Source organism: Xiphophorus hellerii, chromosome 14 (genome assembly GCF_003331165.1).
Source record: "Xiphophorus hellerii strain 12219 chromosome 14, Xiphophorus_hellerii-4.1, whole genome shotgun sequence".
Taxonomy (NCBI): domain Eukaryota; kingdom Metazoa; phylum Chordata; class Actinopteri; order Cyprinodontiformes; family Poeciliidae; genus Xiphophorus; species Xiphophorus hellerii.
Window position 1 is genome coordinate 22,017,398 of NC_045685.1, and position 20,668 is coordinate 22,038,065.

Genomic DNA, 20,668 nt, shown 5'->3' on the forward strand with positions numbered 1-20,668 from the left:
AATAATAAAAAAAAATTAAATAGAGTTGCATGCTTTGATGCATAAAAAAATGCGGATTTGAAACCCACACAGCTAATTATCACTTCTTGTTTTGTATTAAACCAAGCCGTGGTGTTTTGTTGCTCAGGAGTCTTACTTTTAGCAGCAGCAGCAGCAGTCTGTCCACTGTAAGCAGAAAACATCATTAATTATTGATGTATTCTGATTGTTTGTGGCCTTTACCAACCTGCAGCTGTTCTAGCAGCAAATGTTGTTCAAATAAATTCAGACTGAATCTAGCAGTGATGTTCTGTAACCTTTCTACAGTGAATATTGTTAATCAGGATTCATTTCTGTACTGTAGGACTGTAGTGTCTCTGGGTTTTGGTTCCCTGACGCAGCAACAGCAAGCAGGTCAAGACTGGCTGCTAAATTCCTCCCTGACTGAGAAAGCGAACTCCCTCAGGTTGCAAACGTTGAGGTTTTCTAAGTTCGACCGCAGCTCGTTCTGTCTTTATATGTCATAATTAATCACCATGGTTACCATCTGCTGGCCACTGAAGTTCATCAGATGAACCACGGACAGAAACAATTCATTAGGTTGTGGTGTTCATTTCTGGACTGAGTGATATGAAAAATATCAGCTTCACCTTGTAGGATACTTTGGTGTTTTATTTTGAAAGTCTGAGATTTTGTTGCTAAAGTTTAGGTTTAAGTCCTTTTGATTTTAATGAACCATATTTTAGAATTGCAAAGAGTTTATGAGGCAACACATTTTAGACAGTATGGAAAGATATTAATGTTACACTGCTGTGAATCATGATATATAAATATTTTATATACTAACAATGAAAGTGAGCCAATATTGACATCAGATTACGTCTGATAATTGCTATAAACCTATATTTATTATATTTAATTTCCCTCAGTTTTATGTTGGGGGGGAAAAGATTGGAATTGAACTTTTCAGACTGCCATGAAAAAGCTGGATATGGGCAAAAAAAATCTGGTTTATTTATCTGCTGTGTTAACATACTGTACGTTGCAAAAGTTTTATGCTATGTCATGAGTTTTTATCATTTAACTTTGTGTTTTGTAAATATCTTATTGATTCTACTCTTGTATATTCTACTCTTGATAAAAATACCCAAATTTGCTCATAATTTTATGCTGTTGTCTATTGTGTTATCATAAAAACAGACATTATCTCTTATTTACTTACATTACCTTGTTATTCTGCTGAAAAATGTTTTTTACTTGACTACTTTTTGCTTCTGCTTCAGTAATGTTATTTTGAAGTAACCTCACTCTGCATGGGTGCTATTTCTGGATAATTTCTAGTTGCTGATGTTGCATCTTGGGCTGAAACGATTAATTACTAAATTAATCGTTTCACTCGTTCTGTGTGTGAACTGGACTCAGTTGGACTCGGTTGGAGCTCAGCTGTGTGTTTTTGTGGCGCTCCACCCCGTTATTAGCAGCAGCCAGCTGGTTGAGGCTCGTTTTGTGGTTTTTCTCTGTTTGGACATGCACGAGGTTTATTTCTAGCTTGTTACTGTAATCCCTCAGAATCAAACTTGTCCTCTTGGTGGTAAAACTCTGGGTCACCATAGAAACGGTGCTGATGTTGTAGCCAGCAGCTAACTCCAGTGTTTGGTAACCAAGATGTTTTTATTTAGGGTTTCAAGTCCAGTTTTTCTTCAGCCCGAAAGTGCGCAGACTGTTCTGTTTTGCACATCAAACCCAGCTGGAGGAAATCTCTAAAAGGAGAAGAGACAACTTGACACAAGCTTGTTGGGTCCAACACGCCTTGCTGAGTCATGACTTTAACTCACCCAGCTGCTGGTGATCTCCCAACTGGGTTAAGATCCTATTTAGTCAGCTGTGGAGCAGGTCAGCGAAAATATTTAACATGAACATGAGCATCAGTTTGCAGATTTGATCAAAGTTTACTAAAACAAGGAGTTTTTGGTGATTTTTCTCATGTTTAAGCTTTAATAACAATAAGTGATTGCCACACTTTTACTCTTTCTGGTGGTTGTTGATGTAAATTAAGTATCACACTACTAAGACACAACATTTACAGTAACATTTTTACAATGTTTCTGTTTATTCCAATCATTCAAATGTTTTTAATTCAGCTACAGCAACAAGGACATTCTTTGAAAACTGTTGCTGTGTTTAGCCAAATCTAACGAATGGGTGTGCCCAAATCTGTTCTACTCACTTTTTTTTAAAGTGTCTTGTCCGCAGTTGTAGCTTTCAGAATTATTGCAGCTTTCGCTTCAACGCTCCACTGGAGAAGTTAAAAGGGTAAAATGGAAGTAAAATAGAGGAGGGGCAGAAGAACAGAGAGAAGATAAGAAAATACCGTAAAAGTCTGCTTCTACAGCTGCAGAAAGAGAGAAAAAAAAGAGAATTGAGATACCACAGTGACAAACATTCTTATAAAGCCACAATGTCGCTGAAAATTACAGAGTACTATTAATAGAAGTTGTATTTAATGCAGCAAAATATAAGGTATCTCAACTTCCCTCACAGTGTCGAGTCTTTTTCAGCCTCCAACGTGTTTCTGTTCTGTGAAAAGCCAACAGGGTACAAAACGCAAAACTCTTGATGAGCGTGTTTCAGATCTCCTAGTAAACATCTGACTGAATCTCAGACATTTTAGTCAACTTTCATCCATCAAATATTATTTCTTTAATGGGATTTTGTCAGTTTCAGGATGTTTTTGTTGGTGAACTTCTGTTTTACGTTGTGTTTACAAGTTCAAAACTCATTTTTCTGTTGAACTTTTGTGAAAGTGCATGAGGTCATCCCACTGGTGGCTCCCGTGTTTGTTTGTGCCTAAAGAAAGCCCCGCGGTGGCGTCAGACCTGCTCTCTATTGTACGAGCCGAGCACTTCCTGGTCAACAGGAGGAAGGATGAGGGGCTTGTAGCGGCACACAGGTGTGTGTGTGTATGTGTGTTGTTTCAGAAAAGGAAAGACCACAGGAAGAACCATGCTCCCTAAAAAAGGATTTTCCACTCACTCTGGTCACTTTTGAGATTTTCCATCATCATACTCAACTGGGAACACTTTATCCAATATAAAAACATTTTATTTAAACCTATAAATCAGATTTTATGTTATTCTGTGGCTCCAAAAATCTTTTCCAGTGAAAATATTGGAAGATGCAAAGAAAGAAACCAACATTTACTAGAGAATAAACAGCAAAGATAGTAGAAAACTAAGTATTTTTGGGTTTCTTGATGGTAAAATTTACATCTTTTGGCAATAAAAGACATATTAGGTCCCATAAAGTAATAGCTTGATTGTTTTATATCTAATAATTATATTTTTAGTCATTTTAAACCCCCATTGGCTTTGAGTGCTACAAGTACATCCATAATTTAGAAGCTAATTTTAAGAGATAGTGAACCATCTGGCTTTTCAGGTTGTGTCTGTGTCTTATCAGGGAAAATGAAAATGGTCAAAGTTCAAAGATGTAAATCTGAGGGATAGACAAAGGCCAAAAAGCCAAAAACATTGCTTTTTGTTGTTCAGTAGCAGAAATATCTCGATTTTTTAATAATATATAAATATAGATAAACCTCAAGTTTTAAATCCAAAAGAGAAAAATAAAATATTCCATTAAAATGGGAATATTTAGTTTCAAAATAAAGCTCACAGAAACCTTCAAAATAAGTCTCTATCACAGTTAAGATTGCTACAATAAGTAGGCGTCAAACTCTTAATGAGCCTAAAAGACATGAACCTTAATAAAAAATACCCATGGAAACCCTTCAGAATAAGAGCTTGAGAAATAAAGAGTTGTCTGTTTATGTTTTTTATTTAGCAGCGAAGCAGCTGCAGGTTCTGTAAAATCAAACCTCCTCTCTCAGCAATGGGTTCCAGTATAAATAATACACATACTGCCCCCTAGTGGACATTTAACAAGGCAACCGTTTCTTTGTTTTCATTTCGTCCTGAACAAAGTAAGAAATGCAGATGTAGAATAATGAACATTTTTGGTTAGTTTTGTGTATTTACGGTAGATTGATGAGAAACAAACCAACATGAACTCATTAAATGTTTTTTTTTAAAATATGCATTTTCTTTTTATTCTTACCATATTGTTTTCTTACGTTTTGAATGTTTATATTCCTGAATTTGTTCATTGTTGTTCACCTTTTCTGTTAATTGTTGGGATTTCTCTGCAGTTTGACTTGAACTGCTTGAGCTGGGACCTAATTTGTGTTAACTCCTATTTATTTATTATTTCATGCTTTCTTTATTTTTTCCCCCTTTTTCTTCCATTTCTTTTTTGTCTTTATTTTTTTTTCTTTTTTCTCTATTTCCTTCTTAAACACATTTGATTGATGGACAGTTATTTTCTAACTCAGTATTTATGTGAATGTTAGGGTAAACTCTGTCATAATGTATTCTTATTAAAAAATAAATATGTTGTTAAAATCACATTTTTCTTTCTCTCGTGTTCTCTCTGTCTTCCTCTGATGCAGGTCGGTGTACGACGGTCAGGAACATGGCCTCTTCATGGAGAAGCTCGACGCTCGGATCAGGAACCACGACAGAGAGATTGAGAAGATGTGCAACCATCACTTCCAGGGTTTCGTCGACTCCATTACTGAGCTGCTCAAAGTCCGAGGAGAAGCCCAGAAGCTGAAGGTGAGAGGAAAAGGAGGAGGAACGTCAGATGGACAGAACAGTTTGAACTTGTTTTTGTCTTTCAGAGTCAGGTGATTGAAACCAACGTACGACTTCAGGAAGATGGGAAAGTGGTGAGTGCGGTTTGTGATCGTCTCTGCTCTTCAGATCAGTTTTACTTCTCCAGTGAAAATCTCTGACGGTTTTCCTTCTTCTCAGCTCATCGGTTCGATGGAGGAGCTGAAACAGTGCCGAGTGCAGCAGAGGAACATCGCCACCACCATAGACAAGCTGGCTCTCTGCCTGCCAGGTAACGCAGAACACCATTGGATCAATGTTGTCACACGGTACCAGACCGGTTGTCCGGTTCTGAATCACATCCAGCTTTAGAACCAGGATCAAGCAGCTGAATTCAGTCAGAACCAAACTACTCGGGTTTGTAATGAGCCGACACACACTCCCGTCTCCCAAACCGTGCTTGAAGCACCAGAGTGATGTTTCCCCAAACCTTCTCTAAATCAAACAAAACCATCCAAATTGGTGTCAAATGTTTGTGCTGCTAAAATTTCCATTGGTGCTGCAGAAATTTTTGTTCGTGCTGCTTTTGTTTTGCAGATATTAATGAAAGCTCAACAGTTAAACCGGCTCCTTCTCGTCACCCAAATCAAACAAAATTGGTGTTGAACTTTTGTAATCCTAAAATTTTTGTTTGTGATGCTGCAGTGTTCATTTGTGCTGCAAAAATGTTAGTTTGTGCTGCTTTTGTTTTGCCTGTATAAATAAAAGTTTAAAGGTCAACACCACCCAAATCAAACAAAATTGGTGCCATAATTTCTGTTTGTGCTGCAATTTTTGTTTGTGCTGCTTCTGTTTTGCAACTATTAATGAAAGTTAAACATCAACCAAATCAAACAAAATCGGTGTCAGATATTGGTGGTGCTGGTTTGTGCAGTAAAGATTCTAGTATGTGCTGCTATCATTTTAAAGATATTAATAAATGTTTCCAGAGGTCATCAAAGGTCAACCAGCCAGTTCATATTTACAAAACCAATCAAAAATCTATTTACATATTGACATGTTTTTCTTTCTGTTACACTTTGGCCCGGCAGCTTTAGGTGATTCTTTCAGCTCGTTTCTAAACAACCTGCTGACTCTGAGTTCTGTTTTGTTTCGTTTTGGTTTCATCAGTTCTGGAGATGTACAGCCGACTGCAGGAGCAAATGAGAGCCAAAAGGTAAAACATTTATCTTTTTTTCAAATGCAAGTGCAAACTGAAATAGACCTGGCAAGATTCAGAAGGGGATGCTGAATTGTCGTGTTGTCACTTAAAAAAAATTAATATTCCAAAAATAGGATTAAATCAATAAAAGATCAGGATGAAAGATAAAAATGATCAGCATAATCACAAAATAAAATAAAAAAAGTATAGTAAAATAAGTATAATGAATAAAACACATTGGAAATGCAGTAAAAGTGTGACTGGTAATCAAAACTTCTTCACCGGCTTTTAATTTTGATTTACAACATCAGCTGACGTTTAGCATTAGAAGGTTTATAATCAAACAAATCACAATGTTGAGATTTAGCCCAGTTCAGATTGTTTTAATTCTCGTTTCGGTCTTGTTAAGGTGGGAGGAACTATCAATGTATTGTTTCATAATGATGCATATTTATACATTTGAATTCATGCTCACTTTTTCCAAATAATTTTAGTCTTGACTCATCATAATGCAAGTCAGAATATCTTAAAATGCAGAGCAGAAGTAATGTTGAAGGATTTGATACCACCAAAAATATGAAACCATATAGATTCAACTTTATTTTATTTATGTATTTTTAGAATTTTTTAATGAAATGACCTGCAGAGATTGTCATGGGAATCTCTTGATACTCAAAATCCCCCATAAATCAGTTTCAGCAGTAGGTTAACGATTACTCATTATTTAATTGTTCTTATTCTGATTATTGCTCTGTTTTACTTTGGCATTTATTCTGTCTATTGTTTTTGCTGGGTTTTATATCTGATTTTATTGTTCTTAGTTATTTTTGTCCAACGTTTTGTGCTGCTTTGTCATTGATCTTTCCACTTCCAGACAGTAGACGGCGCCAGTGAGCTGTAAAACAGACATCTGTAGCCTTTCTCTCCCATCTTGACCTGTAAAACAGTCATGTTGGTCATAAACTGGCCGTTTGTTTTGGGAGGTTTTCTCCTCGTCTTGTGGCTGCTGTTCTAAGAACGAGCAGGCCGAGTTAGTTTAGTCTTACCTAGAAGATAAAAGCTGCTGTCGTTTTCCTTCCTGTTGCTGCAGGTACTACCCTGCGTTACGGACTTTAGAGCAGCTGGAACACACGTGTCTTCCCAGAGCCGGCCAGTACCGGTTCTGCTCCATCATGGCTGAGAACATCCCCAAGCTGAGGACGCTCATCCAGGACACGGCCATGACGCAGCTGCGAGACTTCCTGGAGAGCATCCGCAAACACTCGGACAAGATCGGAGAGACGGCCATCAAACAGGTAGAAGGAACGCAAACTCATCGCCGCTTTAAATTTACAGCAGCAACACTTTTGTTTCACTTTCTGTCACTGTTCCACAGTTTTCCACGTTTAAATCCAACATATTATGTTCAACTTTAAGATGCGCCGATTTGAAAATTTTTTGGGCCAATATCGATACCTGTCAGATATTTACCAATATTTTATTAATTTCCTCACCATTTCAACCTTTTGATAAAACAAGCCACTATGTTGCTTTTCTGCTTAAAACATCCCACAATGCTCTGCTTCATCACTGTCACATGACCGGACAAATATAAGGCATTTAAGGAAGAAGGCATTTGTTAATATTGGACTGATACCAATATTTTAAACCACTGGAGTTCAAACTTTTTGCCCAAAGTCATTAACTTGAAAGGACTTAGTGACACAGTTGTCACAAAGTCACTAAAACAAAATTAATTTTTTTTGGCTTTCAACTTAACAATAAGTTTGGACACCACTGGTTTACAGATAAAAACAAACAAAAAAATGACATCTTGTTTCTTTAAGGTTTACTTCTCAGATTTCCATCTCTATTATTATTATTAATGTTAAGTTGAACTGTCTCTGCTTGTGGAGCTCTGACTTCCTAAATGTGTTCCTGTTTGTTTCCTGGCCGGTTTCTGGTGCTAACTGGACTCTCCTGTCCGCTCCAGTACCAGTTCTGCTGCGGGTTGATATCGACTCCTCAGTGTTTCAGCCTCACTCTGTGTGTAAATCAGAATCAGTCTCCCCGTCTCTGAGAGTGTTTGTGTTTTCCGCTGCCAGTAAACAAACATGTCGCCGCTGCTGGAGTCTCTGAGGCGTGTAGACGATAACGCGCTTTAGCTTTTCACCACTTACCTCATTGTTTGAGTGTTTCTCAAGGCCAGGGAAGTCGTATATGAGCGTCTGCTTGTTTGTTTTTGTCTCTGGTATCCAGAGCTCAAATTAGGGCCGTTTGTTTATTTGTGTCTTATTCCATAGAATCTGATGGGAATTTCAAGAAACAGAAACTGTTCAGAGTTTTATACTTTCATATTTAATTGTTTAGAGAATAGAGTAGCATAAAACAAAGGGAAATGGAATAAGCAATTGTGATGATATGGCTGAAAAACATATCACGATATAAACATTTCATATCAGTCGATATTGATAATTATTGATTAGTTTTTTTGTTTTAAATATTTGAAATTCTGTCAAACTGGTGGCGTGACCTTCTCTGTTTTATTCAGTTTTTAATCCACACCATTTTTTTTTTATTTTAAACAGTTATGAGGCAAAACCTTAAACTGCTGCTGTGGCAGTTACCCCGCAGCCTGTTGCTAGGTAACCAAAGAATGAGTTGCTAGGTAACCAAAGAATAAGTGAGTTAGTTGATTCCACAAACCTTGCTTAGCTAGTAGCGTTGAGAGGTTGAGCAGTTAAATCTTTCCTTTGCCTACATTTCCCAGAATGCTGTGCGGTTCTGGATCGTAGTTCAGTGAATATACTATATATTGAGTATTCTATCAAACGTATTATCTATTGATATTAATCACATGTTTATTGCAATATATGTTACTATTGATTTATTGGCGTATCTTAAGAAATGACAGTTTTGAACAGATGATCTTGATTAGAAATGGTTCCTAAAGATGTTCATGATGTGTGTAGATCTAGAATTGTTCTTAGATCTTAAGTGAAGTCATTTAATCTTCACATTGTTTCACATTGTTCTGATTCAGGTCAGTCTACCAAATCCTTTTTTATGCGACCAGCAACAGTCAGTCATAATCAGTAACAAAAAAAGGCCTGATTTTAACAAGTTAAATGAAATTCTGCACCACAAATTGAAAACAATATTCCTGTTATTGAAAGTTGAGGAAAATGATAAAGTTTTGGTTTTACAATCTTAAAGTCTGTGAAAGATTTGTTTTTAAAATCATTGATCTGCATCAAATTCCTGATTGATTCACTTCAAACATCATGTCTGAATTTAAGTGTTCATCTCTCACAGATTAATTTAATGCTAGAAATCTGATTCTGGTGAGTTTCTTGGAGGTTAACGGTCACCTCCTTCTGGCTGTGTTTGCTGTTGATTTGGAGATTATTTTGGGGGGCAATGACATTGCAGCAGCAGGAGGCTGATCCACCCAGACTCATCAACCAGTCTTTGGTGGTGTGATTCAAACGGCCTCTAGATGTCACTAAAGGTCCAGTTTTGTCATGCAACTTTCTTCATCTCCTGTGTCTCTACACAGGAAGATTCATTAAAAAGCTGGTTTTAATGAATCTGGTAGCACTGTAAAGTGTTCACATCCCTAGTAAAGTGTTCTGCTTCTGTAATGTCAAAAATGAGATTGTAAATAATTTCAAAACTTATTAAACTTCAAAACTTAAAGATGCCAGGATGAAAAATATACACAAAAATGTGCTGCATCCTGTTTACAGAAATGAAAGCTACTTCTTAGTCTCCTTTAGATCCAATCTCAAGATTTAATCTTCTTGGTTGTGCACCCATCACCAGTTATAGTAATTTTTATAAGCCCGAGTTACAGTTTAGCTCAGGGGTGTCCAAAGTGTGGCCCGGGGGCCATTTGTTGCCCTTTTACTGATTTTGTACGGGCCCCCAACTGAAGTTCAAGTTTGACTTAAATTCAGTCAGTCCAACACAGGTGGTTGATGTAGATAGATTTTTATATATTTAATGAGGGTAAAATTATTACAGACATAATTTTCTCGCAATGGAAAAAGTTGAGTGCAGCTTTTCATAACCAAGCTTTTACAATAAGTAGAAAAGCCGACTTTGCTGCACAGGAATCAGATAAATTCAGAATAGAAAAAAAATGATAAATTAGATAAAATGTAAAGATTGTTTTCAATAGATACAGATTATAAAAAATGAGAAATTCTAATAAAATAAAAACTAATTATTAAACGCTAAGATTAGAAATTGGAGGGATTGTTTAATTAATACTGCGGGGTTTCTCCCAGTAGATTATAAGCCTGGCGGGCTACCATGCTTTACATGCCCCCTGACCAGGCCTAATATAATTATTTTAAATAATTTATTTTATACACCATATATAGTGATAGGAAAGATGGGTGAAGCTAGGTTTATATATAAAATAAAACATCATTAATCTTTAGAATTTTATTACACATACACAACCTACATACAGACTATTTGTTGTATTTTCTTTGTTTTTATTTCCAAAATTTCCAGTCAGCTTTAAAAAAAATTTTTAACACAAACAAGTGCCATAGTGTTGAAAATGATTAAAAAATATATAAATTTACATCACACTATGTAATGAAATAATCTTGGGAAGTTTTGGATGCACATTAATTACTTTTTCAAACTATGTATTTATTTCTATTGTCACTACCAATTTTGGCAAGATCAGTCCTCCAAATTCTTTGTGTCTCAATTTTAGCAGGATCAGTCCTCCATATATCTTTGGGACTGCATGTCAGAGTTTATCCTATTATGGATGTAAAGGTGTGTTTATTTCCCACCTGATGATGTCTTCAGTTCAGAATAGTTCTGTTAAAAAGCCTCGGATGCTGCGCTGGTCGCTAACCACCAACCCCAGGTTGACCTTTACACAATCCACCTCAGCCACCGAGGAAGCTAACCGCTAATTATGAAGCAACAGAGCTGATGCTGATTCTGGGATTATCTCGTCACGTAATCAGTGCTGGGGACGTTCTCCCTCCTCCCCGCCTCGTTTGTTTCACCCTTCTTCTCCAAACTCTTCCTCTCGTTCTCTCAGACAGCATGTCTCTGTGGTGTGCTCTGTTCCAAATTAGCCCCGACTCTCTGAATCCAGCCGTCGTTACGACTCCCTCAACCGAGGATGTGAAAATAAATGGATCTGGAGAGAAGGGGGAAAAAGAGGAGAATGAACGGGTTACAATGGGGCTATTGTCTGCTGCCACGGGGCCATGGAAGAGAGAGGGAAGGAAGAAGTGGATGCTGAGGAAATAACGGTCTGGGAGCTAATGAGTGGGATGAGAAAGGAAAAAGTAAATGGGGATGAATAAATGTGGAAAAAAGGAGGCTGAAATGTCAGGTAGGTGTATGGGATGAGGAGGAGAGTACACCTGGAGGAGAGTAGAAATTACTCCTTAAAGGTAAAATTAAGTTTATTTGTGTAGCAACAAGGCAGTTCAAAGTGCTTTACATCATAAAATTATACTACAGTAATTATGAAAAATCTATAAACATTTTGCCAAATCAAGCAAATGTGCATTAAAAACATTTAATCAATGTGGATCAATGTTCCGCTTACTATTAACCAAAAGCAACTAATCAGGTGGGTTTTTAATCTTGACTTAAAGGAACTCGGTGTTTCTGCTGTTTTTCAGTTCCAGATTTGCGGTGCATAGAAGCTGAATGCTGCTTCTCCATGTTTGGTTCTGGTTCTGGGGATGCAGAGCAGAACAGAGTTCTGGAAGGTTGATACATTAGAGTCTATTTTAGAACTCGGGTGATGTGTTCTGTCTTCCTGGTTTTAGTCAGGCCAGCAGCAGCGTTCTGGATCTGCTGCAGCTGGAGAATGGATTTTTTTTTTTCTTCTTTTTTTTGTAGGCAGATCTGTGAGAACACTGTCGCAGTAATCAAGTCAACTAAAGATAAATGCATGGATGAGTTTCTCTAGATCTTGCTGAAACATCAGTCCTCTAATCCTAGAAATGTTCCTCAAGTGATAAAAGGCCAACTTTGTAACCGTCTTTATGTGACTCTGAATGTTCAGGTAAGAGAAACCAAGAAAAATGGAGCAAAGTTGAAGGGAAAAGTAATATAATCTGAAGCAGTTTTATCCACACCTTTCTGTTATATAAGCCAGTACATTTATGTCTGTGTTTAAAAACAGAAATGTTTTAAATCAATTCAGCTCTTCGGTTTTTCTGTATCGGATTGATGTTGGCAGATACTAAATGTCAGATATCAGAACTGGTATTGGAAGTGAAAAAAGTGGATAATTGAATCCATCTTGTATAAAATGGATCAGAAGATTATTGTAGGTGCAAAATAAAACATGAAAAAACTTCTTTCAAACAGGCCCACAGTTTCAACCTCTTTTGGTTGATTTGCTTCTGAGTAAAGCTATAACATTGAGTTCTGTCCAATCTCTCCAACACTGGATTTGAATCTACTGGTAATTTTGGGTGTGATTAGCATATCAAATTTTCCAGAATCATCTTTCAGCAAAGAACCCAAGGCGGGACTGAGAGGTGAGACTAGGACGGGAATGAAATCATGACGAAATGCAGTAAAAATGGAAAAATATTCAGAGGAAGTAGAGAAACCTGAAGCTTTTCCTCGTCATTTAACATTTCTGTCTTTCATCTCATCACATTTCCACGAGTCTTAGAACCTGTCGTCTCTCCTCCACCTCCTTTCTGTCTCCTTTATTTTCCCGTCTCCTCCAGTTTTTCCTGCTCTTTAGCGACAGACTGGTCCGGAGCTTTTGCTCCTTCGTCCTAACGGGAAACAGATTGCAGGGCCTGTGAAGTGGAGGAAGATGGATTACCTGTATCTAGTTACCGAACACACACGTGTGTGTGTGTGCGCGTGGCGCGTCGGTGTATCGAACCATCACAAGGAAAGACAAAATGTACCGTTGTGGGTTGCTGTGTCACTCTGCTCACCAGTGGCATCACGCTGCATTATTTCTGACGGACGAACCAAACATTTCAGATCTTCATCTGCTAAATAGTAGCAGCACAGACCTTTGACCTCGACTATTACTGGCTAAGCTACACAAACATTGCTAATTAGCCAATTAAACGAGGGCATAACAACAACATAAACGACCTCAGCAACCATTTTTCATCCGTCTCAGATTTCTGTTTCCAACAGATGGAGCTTCCTGACAGTTTGAGGAAGAAATTAAATCACCTGCAGAAGAAAAACAAGATTTTCTTTACACATAAGAAAAGACAAAATAACTGACAAAGTAACTGATTTTCAATATTTGCGTTATTTGCAATGTTTTCAGATTGAGATTAATGTCTAATTCTTCATAACACAATGTTTACAGTAGGTACGTCCCAGTCAGGATGTTTTCAGTCTTAATATAGAACTGAGTCATTCAGGATTGAAATTTCCAAGTCATTGAAATCACAGTTGCATCCACATTTCAAAACTTAAAAAAAAGAAAGTATATTTAATCAAGGGCAGCACATTAAACATTATTACATGTTAAAAACAAAGCAATTGGGTAATTTACAAACCTTGGACATTTTTAAGAGTGGATATAATTGGATCTCTTTCTATTCTTGTTATAACATGCCTAAAATGTTTAATCATGATGAATCAATTATTGAAATAATCATCAATCAGTGATCAATTTCCCGTGGAGAATACAGACTCTAAAACATTACATTTTCTGACAGAGCAACACACTCAGAGCGGCAATTAAGCCAAAACTGTTCGTAAAATATCTACATTTTCCATTTAAGATAAAATAAACACCTTTGTCTGTAAACATGTTCTTCTCAGAAAACTCCAAGTGGCATAGTTTTAGATTCACCCGGTTCAAATTCTGTAAGAAATAAAAAAAATCTGTTAAGCACATTTTTATGCTATTGCATTTTAACTAATACAAATTTTATGTATTTCTAATCTGATATAAAAATGCTTAATGGAAAAATCTGTAGAATTGGCCGTTTTTTAAAAATCTAATTAATCTTCAGAATAATCTGTTTACTAAACTTATTAGTTTAATATTTTTCTCGCTTTTTGTTTTTCGTCTTGAACCAGCATTAATCATATTCCCACGCTGAGCTTCTGACCTCCCTCATTGTGGCCAAAACGTTTATTTTTATTTTTGTTTCTGTGGGAAAACCCTTGGAGATGTGAGGGCATCTTTCCATCCACGCCCAGATGGGCTTCTGCTCCTTTTGAACATCGCTTCCTTTGCTCGCCGGCGCCGGCACGTAGGCTACCCTTCATTCTGCCGAAGGGGACGTCGATGAACACGCCAGGGACCTGGAGCGGCTCGGTTCGGGGCGCTAATGACAGCCATGATGAGAAAAACTGGTGTGTACGCAAGACCCGGAAGAACACAGCATGCTGGAAGAATAACAATGCCATCTTTGATCTGATGCCCACATGCGGGCGGTCGCACAATCACAAGGTAAATGAGTCATAAAAGACAATAAGTGCTAAGAAAATCAGTGGAAAAGGCTCCGAACAGGAGGGGCAACATCTCCAAGCGCCAAACAAACTCAGGTTCTCCACAAACTTAAACTGGGAAATTAGAGGAAACAGTACAACGTCGACTTGAATCGGGTTTTACCTTCAAATGCAAATGAACATAATCAGATGTGAAAAGAGGCAGAGAGGGAGAACATCTCTGAAGACGTCAGCATCGACGTCAAGAAGATCCACTCGGCGCTTCGGCTCGCCTCTTGCATTCCTCGGCAGGTGTGTTCGGCACACTGTTGACGCACTCGCCGAGCGCCTGTTCAAACCGGCCGCACAAAGGCGGGCTGTTCTGCGAGGGGAACCCTCTTAAACCCGGCTTTTCTTCAGGGGAAGCCTTTTGATGTGGTACTTGAAGCACAAGTGCAGGACTGTGCGTCACGAGAAACATTTGGGTCAGAGGAGGGAAATAGGGAGAAAGAATAGAAATGAAAATGGTCAAAAAACGAAGAGAGGGTGCAAGAAGTGGTCAGATGTGTACACTCCAAATTCTCCAAACAAGTATTAAGGTAAAACCAGAAGGCAGATGGGTGGATTCACTGAGAAATCTCCCAACAAGCTGCCATTTTTGGATCAAATCTGTGAAATTACCATTAAAAACTGTAGCAAAACTTCAGCAATTACTTCACTGGTGACTGGTTTACAGTCAATGTTATTAAATCTTTTCTCATTAGCCTTGCAAAACTACTTTACACTTCTAACTTTACAATCACAAACTTCAATGACCCTCAAGCCGGACCATTGCAAGTACCAAGAATAGCACTAGAGGCCTCAAAGTTACATTTGTAGACATAAAGATGTGACACACTGTAGAAATCCTCTCTGTTATAGATGGGCATTAGATATTGATAATAAAAAAACTGCAAATTTATGAAGTTTTCACCTGAATAGGAACCCTGTATGGATCATGGTGCTGCAAAGTAGTGAAATGATTGTAGTCAGGATTAAAAGATCAGTTTAGTTTAACAAAAGAACCGAAACCAACCAAGATACAAACTGTTTAATTTGGTTTTTAAACACCCATATTTTCATGATCACTATCACTTCTTGATTATTTCCTTGGGAAAATGTAAATAATAATTTCTTAATATGTAACTAACAAAATGTAATGTTTGTTTCATAATTGGTGACTGATTTTTTTTAATGATGTAAAGCACTTTGAACTGCCTTGTTGCTCAAATATTCAATACAAATAAACTTGACTTGACCGATTTTATTTTTCTCAAATAGTTTTCTGCACATTTTTCTCCACAACCAGCATCTATTATTTCGATTTGAATGGATCCAGAACAATCAGATTAAAACATTGCGATTTTTCTGAATGTAATATTATAACCTGACTCTGGGTTTTCAGGGTAACATGTGAAAGGTAACGATTAGCGCAGGTTTAACATGTGATCCGTTTCTGCTTTTAAGTCTAATTTTATTCACTGACTCATCGTCCTTCCTGCTCTCTCCTTCCTGTCTTTTTTTGGTTTTTTAAATCTCCCTGGTGTTTTCTCAAGTTTGGAGCAAAAAGGCCTCCAGTACAAAACACTTGGTCTCCATCTGCAAACTCGTTCTTTTTATGTACGATTCCTGGCATCTGAATCCTCGTTTGTTTTGTTTCCGTATTTAAATTTTTGGTGCAGTTTTGCTAAACAGATGCGGTGCAGCTTCTGCGGAGACGGTGTGTCATTGTTATCAACTAACATCTGGTTTTGGTGTCAGACTTTGAGAATCAAAGAACCTCCATCGCTTCGCTCTGAAGTCGAGCCAAAGAGCCTCCCGCTTCTCCTCTGCGCGACTTGAAAAGCTTTCTGGGAAATGTAGGAAATAACTGGAACAGACAGAAACAATGCAGGTCGGCCGGTCCCAGGGTACAAGAAAGAGGGAGCCGGGTTCTGAGAGTGAAGTTTGACCCTGGTGACCTTCTGCTGCGTGTTTCTGTTCAGGCTCAGCTGCAGCGCTCGCTGGACAGCTCCGTCACCCTCCAGCCCAGAGCTCTGATTGGCCGGCGCGACAGGAAGGAGGCGGCGGCGGTAACGGAGAGCAGCGGAGAGGGTGGCAGTCCCCTGTCTGAACAGGACTCTGGCATTCTGGACGTGGAGGATGAAGAGGAGGAAGATGTGAGCATGGCGGCACCACAAACACATCCAAGTTACAGCTGTGATCTGATCTGATAGAGGTTCATGTTTAAAACTAACGGCATCACAAGTGAAATAATTAAGCAGCTTTTTAAAATCCTTATTCACAAATATCAACATATTAATAAGGATTTCCCTCCTTCACTCTGCACTTCTATCTTCTGTTGCTTTTCCTTTAACATCACTATTTATTTAATTTGTTTTTTAATCGATTAATCAACTTAAATTTGAATTAGTAAATGTATTTTAAATAATCAATTACATAATTTTTAGTTAGATAATATATTTGTTTATTGATTTAATTAAATTATTTTTGGTTAATTAATTCATCCATTAATTAAATTTAGTTTGAATTAATTTTATAATTGAAAATCATTGTGCAAATATTTGAAGTTAAGCTAATGTATGGAAAAATACTTTTTAGACAGATAAAAAACATTTCTTATGACTTTGTTTTTGCAACATACTTAATTTTATTCAAAGGCTATTTTAAAAAATATAATTTTTCTCATGAAACTACAGTTTAAACTGTTAGAGACAGTTTTAAGTTAAATATTTTGCAGGCTTTTCATACATTTTAAAAAAAAACATACTTTCAAAATTCATTTGATGTTTTTAAAGTTTGAAGCAGTTTGAAAGCTTTAAAAGATCAAATTGATTTAAGTATGATCTCTGATCAAACGTTCCCTCCAAATTCTTCCATTGGTGATGTTGTCCATCAGAGCCGAAGCGTCCCACCTTTGTGCAGCTGCTTATATACGTTTGATTGTCTGCACACCATGTCCACCTTAAGAATCATCAAACCTGACCTGTTGGGAGTCAATCTGATGATCCAATCCCAAATTACCCGGAGATAACATACATTTCATGCACAAACAGGTGTGACAAAAACTGAGGAAATTTACTATTTACGTTTGAGTGAGGTTTTCCCATTCTTTGATTTTTATGTATTTATTTTGTGTGTGTGTTATGTTGTTGCCAGAGCAGAAATGTTTTAAGTTTAAACAATAAAAGATGGCTTTTGTGGCTCCACGAATGCCATCTTGTCACGGCGGCGTTCTGACCTGCTGTTAGTCGTCCCTCGTCGGATCGGAGTTCCTCTGTTGTTCCCATTCGAGGAAAACCGAGTACAATGCAGCTGAACTTGTCACCCCCCTGCCCGCCCTGCGCTGGCACTCGTGTTCAGGTCTCTGTGGCTTATTGACGTCCTGTAAACTTGACTCAACCTTCTTCGTGTGAAGACCTTGTTTGGAACAAAGGCCTGACCCCGCAGTCGTCAGGGTTACGACCGTTTTGGCGCCAGCGGCCTTCAAAAATGCCAACCACCAGCCCGCCTTCCCCTTCCCTTCATTTAATGACTCTTATTTCTGTTTCAGTCTTTTTTTTTTTTTTTGTTTAGCTGCTTTTATTATTCGACATCAAAACATCTTCAACACCTTTAACTTTTGTCTCCCTTTTATCTTCCAGCACCGTCCTGAAGTCGTTATTTATCCAATTTTGTTTCAGTTCTTTGTATTTTACAAAAAACACAACTGCTAAATCCCCAAGAACATTTTATTTTAAACATTCTGTAAATGTCCAGAAACAGAAAATAATACAGCGAAACTGCCTATAGTTTTAGTTTTTATTATATTTTATTTAACTTTTATTTAAAGGGGACACTTTAATTATTACTTTTGGATCACAATTTGGATGTTGATGGATGGTATTTGTTGTTTGCATTCTTAAAAATCAGTAAATTGACTGGAAAAACCTATTAAAATATCAAAAAGGGATATTAAAATAACTTTTAAATAATTTTTAAAAAGTCTTTAAATTCTTTAAAATACTTTATGGGATTTTTTTTAGTACTTGGGGAGAAACAGTTTTTGGATAAAAAAATAAATATATAGACAAAATTAATCAAACAATACTTTCAAAATTTGTTCTATTTATTAAAAGTAAACTCATTTTGTTTCATTTATCTTTCTGTCTTATTTTTTTTATCAACTTTCAGAATTTATTTGTTGAACATTCTTCAAAAATGTAACAACTGGTTTAACTTTGTATCTGTAAGTTAATCATTAAAGATATTTATGGATAAATTAAGTCATAAAAGGAGGAGTCAGGGGTCTAATTTCGCATACAGTTTTAAAATCGGGTATTTTTTCTTTATTTTGTTTTTTTTTTTACTTATTTTACTCAACTTGTGGTTTGAAAATGTTAGAAAGCACATAGATGTAGCATTATTTTATTAACTTTGATCATTTCTAATTGTTTCATTCTTAAAATTCTCCTCTGTGAAAATTCATTCTTCAAAAATGTAACAGCTGGTAAAATTTAGCTAAAAATGGATCATTTTTCTATATTTTGCTGCTTATTTAGCTACAACTGTAACAATTTGTTGTCATTTCTAAAATCAAAAGTATTTTTGTCGCTGGTTTTAGAGGAGTAAATGTTTGTATAACCTGTTCAGGTCCCAGGAGCTCAGGACCTGGTGGATTTCTCCCCAGTGTACCGCTGCCTCCATATCTACACTGTGCTGGTGAGTCCTTCCTCTTTATGTTTTCCTTTCCTTCCTACAAACTAAAGAACAGTGAACACATTTCCACCTCTGCTCTTAATCCACTTGTGATCTCGTTCTCACCTGCTGCGTTAAATCACCTGTTCTGGTCTTTAAATCTCCAGAATAAATGAAGTCAAATGACTTTATGCTGATGATATTGTTCTGGTTCCACATTAGATCAAGCAATCACCAATCTACAGTCTACATTTAATATTTTTAAACATATCTTGACCACTTTAAAATTGCGGTTAAATTCTAAGAAAGCTAAACTGATGACTTTTTCTCTGATTAAAATAAAATTCCAGCTCTTCATAATCTTACACTTACATAAACTGATGTAGTGTCACATTACAAAATACTTGAATATAATCATTGGTCAGTTTATTGGTCTTTTACTTTGCATATTCAGAATTTGGTAAAGAAGTTTAAATTGAGATTCAGTACAAATTAAAACATTTTTTATTCATTATTCTTTAATGTACTCCAGGATTTGTTGGTTTTCTCTTTTCATTCAACGTTGGATTCACTAAAATCTTTTTATTATTTATAAAGCATTACTAAGACTTCCTCCCTACTTACTTCTGTTATTCATCAGAAATCTTTGAGCCGGTATCACCTGAGTTCACCGGATTATTTTTATTCCTAGAGTCTGTGGTATATTTTATAAAAGCTTTTCATTTCGTAGCACTGTAGGGTTTTATTTTGGTTTTTTTAAGGGTTTTATTGAATCTAGTGGCCTTTATTTGACAGTGAATTGACAGGAAAGAGGGTAATGAGAGAAGGGGGCAGACATGCAGCAAAGGTCGCCAGGCCAGGAATCGAACCTGCGACAGCTGCGTCGAGGACTAAGGCCTCTATATGTGGGTTGTGCTTTAACCCCTGCGCCACCACAGCACACCACACACCGTAGGTTTAGTCTCATTTTATTTCTTCAAGTGTTGCATGTTATTTTTCCTGATTAAGTACAAGCTGAAAAATTGTTGGTTGAGTTTGATTTGTCGGTATGACCAGGTGTTACTCCAGTGCATCAGATTCATTGAGTTTGACGATTCATTTGCAACCAGCAGGAGGTTTCTGTGGTGTCCTCTGAGGCCTCCAAGTTCAGGCCTGGCTTCGTTCCAACCTAGCTGAGTGTCTCTTCTCAGTCTGAGCGAAAGCGACACGGATGGAGGTGTTGACTGGGCCACGGCGGGGTCAGCCTCACATTTCTGGGTCTGACTGAGCGTGTTTGTGCGTTGGGGTTGTGACCGGGCCAGCTCGGCCACGGGGTCGGTGTTTCTGTGCACTGAGAGTTTTTTGTGTGGTGGGGTGGGGGCTTTGGAGGAGGGCTAACAGGAAGTGCATGAACTTTGACAGGAAGGAGAACGATGGAGGGAGTAAAGGAAAGCAGAGTCAGGGTGAGAGAAAGGGTACGAAGGAAGAGATGATGGAGGGAGCGCAGGAGTAGAAGCTCCTGGGAAAACCGGTCAATTAAGAGACGTTTGACCAGGTTTAGACAGGTGATGGTGTGAACATTTCTAAAGTGAAGAAAGAGAAGAATTTATTAAAGCTGAACTTTTTCTTTGTCTATTCATATTTTCATGGTGTTTTTGGCTAGTTTTAACAACTTGTTACCAATGTGTACTTTTTTTTTGTGGTGCACCTTGAAAAAGTATTT

At 37.3% G+C, this 20,668-nt stretch overlaps 1 protein-coding gene across 2 annotated transcripts in view; it reads left to right on the forward strand.

Moving 5' to 3' along the window:
* Positions 1–20,668, forward strand: part of exoc6b (exocyst complex component 6B) — an 89,557-nt gene that overhangs the window by 3,411 nt on the left and 65,478 nt on the right. For both annotated transcript variants that reach the window (XM_032583064.1, XM_032583065.1), the window contains exons 2-8: positions 4,484–4,649; positions 4,715–4,762; positions 4,848–4,938; positions 5,817–5,862; positions 6,938–7,142; positions 16,275–16,448; positions 18,922–18,990. In XM_032583064.1, coding sequence (XP_032438955.1) covers positions 4,484–4,649; positions 4,715–4,762; positions 4,848–4,938; positions 5,817–5,862; positions 6,938–7,142; positions 16,275–16,448; positions 18,922–18,990 — 799 coding nt within the window. The remainder of the gene's footprint in view (positions 1–4,483; positions 4,650–4,714; positions 4,763–4,847; positions 4,939–5,816; positions 5,863–6,937; positions 7,143–16,274; positions 16,449–18,921; positions 18,991–20,668) is intronic.